The 8,538-nt window shown below is 43.9% G+C and overlaps 1 protein-coding gene across 1 annotated transcript in view; it reads left to right on the top strand.

Moving 5' to 3' along the window:
* Window positions 1-4,859: 4,859 nt before the first annotated feature.
* Window positions 4,860-8,538, top strand: part of ccdc80 (coiled-coil domain containing 80) — a 35,729-nt gene continuing 32,050 nt past the window's right edge. Inside the window, exons 1-2 of the mRNA XM_061723247.1 lie at window positions 4,860-6,180; window positions 8,243-8,440. Coding sequence (XP_061579231.1) covers window positions 5,517-6,180; window positions 8,243-8,440 — 862 coding nt within the window. The 5' untranslated portion in view covers window positions 4,860-5,516. The remainder of the gene's footprint in view (window positions 6,181-8,242; window positions 8,441-8,538) is intronic.

The following is an 8,538-nucleotide window of genomic DNA, read 5'->3' as shown; positions in this document are numbered from 1 at the left end:
TCTGTCACACAGTGTTTTTGTTTTGCAACTGTTGCCAATTCAATGCCTGTATCTCAATAAGACTAAACAGAGGGATCAGTTACTATCCTTGCCCAACTGCAGATGAGAGACATATACAAATTTAAAAATAAAATGTCATAATAAATATATTTCTCTCCATGTGTTGCGTTACAGTGTGGGGTCAGTTGTCTGTGTCCAGATGTGAGCTCACAGTTGAAGTACTTTACACTCTCTCATACAGTAATAACATGCTTCAGGGGCTGATGAGTGTCATTTCTAAACACGTTGGATTCAAGATTTTCAACATATCTCAAACGAGGCGCAAACATTTAGAGAAGAAGGGTGGAGTGGAGTCGAGCAGCTCACTTTGGCTCAAAACCAGTTTTTTGGTTGTTTTTTTTGAAGAGCATAAGATTAATAGTTAAAGGAGCATGAGGCTCCTTTTAAGAAATGAGACTCTCTAGCGCCACCCTTCACCACGACGGCCGTCGGGGGTACTGCAGCCAACAGTGAAGCCGGCACGGGAGAACGGGGAGAACGCACATGCAGCGTCATGTGACGTCACATCCGCAACCCAGCGCAGGAAATTTGCGCCCGAATTGCAGCACATTTTGCAGCACACAGCCTGTTCAAGGCAACAGAGAGATACACTAGAGGGCTCATTCTTTTGGGTTTGGAACGCTTCATCTGACATTATTACTAGAAAACTTAAAACTTAAAATTTCTTTCATAAATCCTGCCTCAATCCGGCCTCAAGCTCCTTTAAAAGGGAGTCACTGGAGGAATAGTGACCAAAGTATCTGGGGTTATTTTATTAGAGGAATATTTTTTTAGGGCCTTAGGAAATTGTATCGGATTTGGACAAAAAGAAAATAAAAAGGCCACAATGCCTCCTGTTCAAATTATGTTTTTACATTCCTCAAAAACACAATTTTATTCTTTTGCATTTTTTTTTTTTTATGAAAATGCATTTTTGTAATGAGTGTTTCCATCCATTCGTGCAAATGAGAAACGTATTGGGTTTCTGCAAATGTTTTAGCCTGAACAAATGTCAGCTATGTTTTACTGCGGTGCTCTGTCGCCTGATAAGTTTGCCGTTTACGATGGGTTTGGTCCTCAATTAGGTCTTTATTTTCCTTAACTTAAATCTCAGATGAACTTTTGATTGTGGTGGTGAAAAATCTGTCACTTTCCATCTATTTTGAAAATTTCAGGGCTGCTGGCGTCTCATCCATGTACCATGGTCAACCTTAACTGCTGAGTTGAAGAAGTGATGTGGTAAACACTCCAAAAGGAGGAAATTACATTTTTCAACAGTGTCTTAGCATTGTAAAATCACTATTTTTTAATGATAAACCTCTACCATGACTCTACTTCATGCATGTGGATACGGACTGCAGCTTGCATGACATTACAGGTTTGTCTGGATGAAGTGAAGGTCTGTAATAAAGAACCATGTGGATGGAAAGAAGGGAGGCGGCTCAGCTGGCAGGCCTGGGAATGACTTGAGTGTGGTGGTGAGGGGACCGCAGTGATCTCACAATCACAAAGTGTAATTACAGACTCAGTCACGGTGACCTCTCTGGACATCCAGAACAGAACATGCAACTATCATCTCTGTAGAATACTGTGACTATGACAAAGGATGGAGACAGCATTAACCCAAGCCCAGGAGCTGTCGGATAAAGTTGCGTGAGTAATGTATTCTGCCAACTTTAACCTAAATCTTCAGGATTGACATGAGCAAGCACTTTCTCTGTCCTGCAGCTGTTCTTGTAAGTTCTTGTCTGTATTTGTCTGCATCAGATCTATAATGACAGATCTGATGCAGCTCATTAGCCAGGGAATATGTGCTCAGTTTAACCCTGAGTTGAAAAATACAACAATAAAAATTCAACAAAACACAACTAAAAAAAAAAGTTAAATGCAATATGAAAGCGAAGGTTTAGTTTAACCTCGTGCTAAAGAAACACATTCCACATTTAAAACATCCCAATGTCTATTATTAGATAGTTTAGGACCATAATGGTGTGAGCTAATGTTTGCAGGAAAATGGCAAATTGTGTTAGAAAGCGAAACAGAGCTATATCAAAATACATTTATATTTTAACCCTCTGATAAGATTCAAAAACCTCTTTTCTCTAAAGTGATGGGGTGGATATGGTCTCTAGATATAAAAGTAAGTAAAACTAATTTATATGTACAAGAACATTATAAGAATTACTGGGGTTTTTGTATAAGCGTCTCTATCTTGTCCCATCCATCCATCCATCCATCCATCTATACCAGCTTATCCCTAATGATGGGGTGTTGAGACCACCTCAAGTCAAATACCAATGCTGTACAAACTACTGTCAACCGACACAAAAAGAGGAGAGTTTATGGCTTCTGCTTCTAGTGCTTGATCATTTATTCATAAAAACCCAAGTATCGGTTCATTTCTGTGGAAGCGAGCATCTCTGCAGGTGTTTTGTTGACATCGTACTCTCTCAGACAGTTTTACTGCATATCTTCAGTCGCGTCCAGGTTTCAGCAGATCTGTCACTTAATCTCCAGTAATGTTTGCACACCTAAGTTTTGTTTGGACCATGTTGCCATTCAGGCCCTTTCTATGCTCAGGAAACTGCCCATTGCACAGATTCAGACTGAGTGGCATCTGTGCTTTCTTGGCAGTTGAGAGCTTGCCTGCTCCTCACAAGATGGTGTAAACAAACAGTTGATGTCTCCTTTTCCTCTTAGACACCCAGAGTCAGAAAAATGAATTATGTAGTTCAGAAAAGTGGTTCAGGTAAGAATGCGCGTGGAGGGAGACAGTGAGGTGGATTTCTGATGGTTTTTGCAAAATTTTTAACTTAATTTCATCAAAACTATTCTTTTCTTTCAACATTCCACAGAAGCAGTGTTGGTTTGCAGCACTAAAAAATATCAATTAGATAACCTTAAAGGCACCCTCTGTAAGCATTCAACTCCAAACAAATTAGGGCAGATATTCAATTAATTTACTTTTAATTGGTCTAATATGAAATGGCACAACTTTAGATTTAGTTCTCCAAATAACTTCAGATCTAGCGCTACATAGCTACTTCTAGATCTGCTGTTATAACTCCATATCACTTCAGATCATCTTTTAGCTACCCAGCATATGATACTGCCAGCTACCTAGCACTCAGTCTAAAGGTGCACTTTTGTCCTCTGATTCATTCCATTTATGAAATAAATTTACAATTAAAGTGGTGTTTAACTTTAGCTATAGTACATGCTAGATAACTTAGCCAAAGTAAATCTTCCATTGTTTTTCAATAAAGCTAAGAGGTACAGTTCTTCAAGTTTTAGTTCCTGTGCAACTCATAGCCTACTCGACAGCCACTGGCTCAACATTTGAAGGGCGAGTTTTATGCAAAGGTCAATTGCCGGGTTTTTCAGACCACAGGATCTCTGTCTTGCAATCAAGTGTTCACACTATGTGAATCAAAAGCAAGTAGGGCTCACATACTACACAATTACAACCACAAAAAAACTCAAGCCGTTTTTATGAAAATGAACAGAGGGAACAGAGGGAGAGGTGTAAGCTGTTTCAACTATGACGTGTACAGAAAATTGTAATGAAAAAGTATTTAACTGCTTTGATTGTGTCATGGCGTTTTCCCATCACTGTGCCATCGATCCATCCCTTGCTCTTCTCGACTGTGGTTCAGGGATTCCTGACTCCAGTGAGTTGGCATGGCATGTGTCCGTCAGCAGTGGGAGCTGGCTTGGACAGTCGAGTACTGACGGGTGATCATTGACTGCTCTCTAATTTGCCCCTGACCAATCTGTGGGTTTGGCCACTGGAAACTCAGATAAAATTAATTGGGAGGTGTGAAAGCGGCCATGAAGATAGATGACATAAAGATAGCCTGATCGCTTGAAAGGTCGGCTGAACATTATAGTTGCTGATTTCACCAGAAGTGAGACAAAGTGGTTTTACAAGGCTCGGCGGTTCATTCGTACTCATCAGCGCAGTATTTTGAGAGGCTCTTTCATCAACCCAGTGGACCTACATGTTTAACGTAGCATCAGAACTTAAAGTAAAAAATAAATACAATCTTAAATATTTGAATATGTAATTCCAACATAAGAAGAGGAAGCCACACAAAGATGAGTAATAAACCCAGTATAGAAACAGCATGGGACAAGATTATTATATTTAAGGTAAAGTGAATTCTGTTTCACTTTAATAAGCAGCTGCAGGCTGCACATACAGTAAACGGATGTACCATTTCTGTGAGACTGGATGTGGCTTAGGCTCAGTGGTTTACTTTTTCTTTGCTGAGGCCTTAATTACAAGCCAAAGTGGGACACTTTCATAGAGGGAATGGAAAAAGACTGGACTTGAAGAGTCACTAAAAGAGCAAAAAAACGCTCATTATTTCATTTTGGCAGCAAACGTGTTCCAACTTCATTCATTTGGAATTGTTCTCATAGTTTGGGGTCCATCAGTTTGGATATCAGTTCTGTGTTTCTCTTTAAGACATTCGTGCCTGTAAAGTTTCTGGACTCCAAAAGAAAGAGCTGCAACCTTCTAGAAAAAAAAAAAAAAAAACATTTGTGGGCGTTTCACTCTTAGCTTTCAGGGAGGAACTTGTTTTGATTATGATAAGCTCCCTTCTAGCTAATCTTTTAAAAATATTAAACTTTTTATAGATGTTTTTTTTTTGTATAATCGAATGCTATATTTTGAACTTCAATGAAAACTAAGAACTCTCCAGAGAGAGCCTTTTCCCCCACATGTACAGAGGGGGGGGGGGGGGGGGGGGGGGGGGGGGGGCTGCAGTCCCGGAGCAGGTCCTGACGTTGCGTCGCCAACAGTCCGGAGGCTGAGGTTTGTGCGGACATTTCTGGGAAAGCCTCCAAAGCTCACATTTGCCAAGGGGGGAAACCTGGGAAGAGCCAGAGCCGCGTTTCCTCTGCAGTCCCAGCGAAGGTCCAGCGAGCCTCGGACAGAGCTGCCTCTCCCTGCCCGCTGGAAATGAACAATGCCCGAGGATTAACGGGAGCTTCATCATTTACCAGGGCGCAAATGAACGGCGCGTTATGGCGATGTGACGCAATCCAAACGCCTTTTGGTTTCTTTGTTTTATCCTGAACGCCTTATATTGTTTTTTTAGAGGCATTATCCGGTTTGGGATTTCTTTTAATTTATTTATTTAATTTTTTTTATGAGCGATGATCTGCACTGTTGCCCTCCTGTTGAAAGAGCGCCTGGTATGAAGTTGTGGATGTAACTTTACGCGCTATTTAAACTCCTCTTGTATTCGATTTGTTTGTCAAATAAAGAACAGACCAGGAAAAAGGATTGTCTCCATCAGCAAAAGGCATGCTCTGAAAGTATTTTCTGCAATCTGGCGGACGGTATGTCCTCATCTGGAATTAATTGATTGACAACAAATGCTCTAAAAGACGCGTCCGCATCGAAGCTCCGCCAGTGGGGGTCGTGAGTGTTTTAAACCGACTTTATTTACCATCTCACCACAGTCATGCGGCTGCTCTTCCTCCTCGGCGTGACTCTGGTGTACCTGCTGACATGGACCGAGGCGGACAGGCAGACTCACCTGAAGCGGGTGCGGCTGCAGCGGCGGCTCCGGACGGGACGCGTCCAGCCGGACAAGGAGCGCTCCGGCGCGGCGCGTCTGCGCCCTGGATTTAACTCGGCGATATCTGTCCACGCATCCAAGACAAGGGGGGGAGACGTGCAGGCTGACGAGGCTGCGAGGACGGGGAAGGCTGCGGGGGGTCACGGCCCGGCGGCCAGGAGGGGAGTGAGGGGACAGCTGGGCCTGCCGCGCCGCTCGGAGCTGCTGCGGGACGAGGGCGCGCCGGGAGCCAGAGCGCGGCTGGCCCGCGGGCCGGCCGGAGCCGGCTCCCCCAACCTGCTGGCCAGCTTCGCCGGGAAGAACCGGGTCCTGGTGATCTCTGCGCCCCACGAGTCAGACGGCTACTACAGGATGATGATGTCTCTCCTGAAGCCGGACGTTTACTGCGAGCTGGCCGAGAGGCACGTCCATCAGGTGGTGATGTTCCACCAGGAGGGAGAGATGGGGGGCAAGGTGAGGCGCATCAGCCCGGAGGGGAAGGTGTTCGAGGAGCCGCTGGACACCGCCATCATCCCCAGGCTCATGAGCTTCCTCAAACTGGAGAAAGGTAAGTGTTAAAGGAGCTTGAGGCCGGATTGTGGCAAGATTTATGAAAAAAATCCGTATACATTTTAAGTTTTCTAGTAATAATGTCAGATGAAGCGTTCCAAACCCAAAAGAATGAGCCCTCTAGCGTATCTCTCCGTTGCCTTGAACAGGCTGTGTGCTGCAAAATGTGTTGCAATTCGGTCCCGAATTTCCCGTGCTGTCCTGCGGATGTGACGTCACATGACGCTGCATGTGCGTTCTCCCCGTTCTCCCGTGCCGGCTTCACTGTTGGCTGCAGTACCCCCGACGGCCGTCGTGGTGAAGGGTGGCGCTAGAGAGTCTCATTTCTTAAAAGGAGCCTCAAGCTCCTTTAAGCGGAACATACCCCACATCAAGCTCCCATGTTACTGTATTCGCAGCCTAACTTGTTGAATTGGTAGGTGTTAGGATGTGGTTTAGTTGAGGACCCAAAAGCAGGAGGCAGGAGTCGGCCAAAAAGGCAGGATTTCTTTCAAAAAACCAAGAACTAAAAGCGCTGCAGGATTAACAAAAAACCAGGATCTTGAACGACAAAAACTACGAGGAGACATGGAGGTAGAAACAGTACGGACCGACAGGGAACAAGGGAATGACAAGACCAGATATACACAGGGGGTAACGAGACACGACGAGACACAGGTGCACACAATCAGGGCCAATGGGACACAGGAGGGACAGAACTGAAACTCACAAACTGGAGGGGAAGTGTCAAACCCTGACAGTAGGGGTGTAAAGGCTGATTTATGGTTCTGCGTTAAATTGACGCACTGCCTACGCCGTAGGGAACGCGTTGGTGTAACGCAGAACCATAAATCCGCCTTAACGATACACTAATCTCACGATACGGTACGATACATGATATTGAGTTCATGATAACGATACGATATTATAGCAGTATTTTTTTAACAACCTTGCATGAGGAACATATGACTGGAAAAAATTGTCTTTTATTTGAAAGACACAAAATACAAAACAATGCTGTGCGTTTGCCCTATTGTTACAGTTTGTAATGCTTTATAACTGTTTAAGTTTTAAAGAGAAAGCCAGGCCAACCATTTTCCACAAACTGAACTAAAAGTAAATGTCAGGTTTGCATTATGCATCTTCAGTTTCATACAAGTAAAAATATTTTGCCACACACTTGTCACGTCTGGTGTCTGGTGTCTGGTGTGGACCCAAACGCAGGAGAGCAGGAGACAGGAGTTGCAAAAATCAAGGATTTATTCCAGAAAACCAAAAAAACAAAGCGCTGCTTGGCAGGATCAAAAAGAAACTAAACAGGGATCAAAAACTTGAGGCAGGAAAAACATGGCAGGAGACATGGAGGACCAAACAGTACGGACCGACAGGGAACAAGGGAATGACAAGACCAGATATGCACAGGGGATAACGAGACATGACGAGACACAGGTGCAGACAATCAGGGCAAATGGGACACAGACGGGGCAAAACAGAAACTGCTGAAAGGCTGGGGGGAATGTCAAACTCTGACAACACTGAATAGTTTCTCTCTTGTATGACTTGACTTTTTTCTTTTCCAGAAATGTAACAACTAAAATTAAATAAATAAAGAAAAGTAAATAAATAAACTATGAAAAGTCCCAAACTCATAATGCAACATGACTGTTAATTAGCTTATGACAGAGCTAAGAGCTTCAGCCACAAGCCTGAGGCCGTAAGGGGAACCCCGTTATCGTTTTCATCCCGCTACACAATCTTTACATCATAAAAAAGGTTGATTCATGCTAACCTTATAAGTAAAAGGTCGGAGCTCAAAACCCCCTAAGAGTCCCATGATCGGGACCGCAAAACAATACTAGTTTCTGAGCGTAGTAAGATTTTGGTCTGCGGGTAGAGGCGCGGTTGTCACGTGATCCCGCTGCACCAATAGGATGCGCGTTACTAGTAAACACAATATATTAATATTAATAACCCAATATCGCGCTACAGTTTGTCACCTCCACGACACGTATTGTGATGTTTTTGTATCGCGAAATTTCATGGCACGATATATTGTTTCACCCCTATGAATTGCCCTTCAGGTAAGTTTGGGATGGTGCTGCTGAAGAAAACCCTGCAGGTGGAGGAGAAGTATCCCTACCCCGTGAGGATGGAGGCCATGTATGAAGTCATCGACCAGTCACCCATGAGGAAGCTGGAGAAGCTCCGGCAGAAAGGCTTCGTGCAGAAGTGCAAGGCCGCAGGCGTGGAGGGTCAGGTGGAGGAGGGCACCCTTACAGGTGAGGAGGACTGTTTTTCTTTTTAGTTCTTAATTGTACTCAGCATAAAGGGTCAGTTCACAAGCAATATGTAAAATTGAATTAAAAGAAATGCAGTT

This window comes from Cololabis saira, chromosome 6 (assembly GCF_033807715.1).
Source record: "Cololabis saira isolate AMF1-May2022 chromosome 6, fColSai1.1, whole genome shotgun sequence".
In the NCBI taxonomy this organism is placed as follows: domain Eukaryota; kingdom Metazoa; phylum Chordata; class Actinopteri; order Beloniformes; family Belonidae; genus Cololabis; species Cololabis saira.
This window is presented reverse-complemented; position numbering and strand designations above follow the sequence as displayed.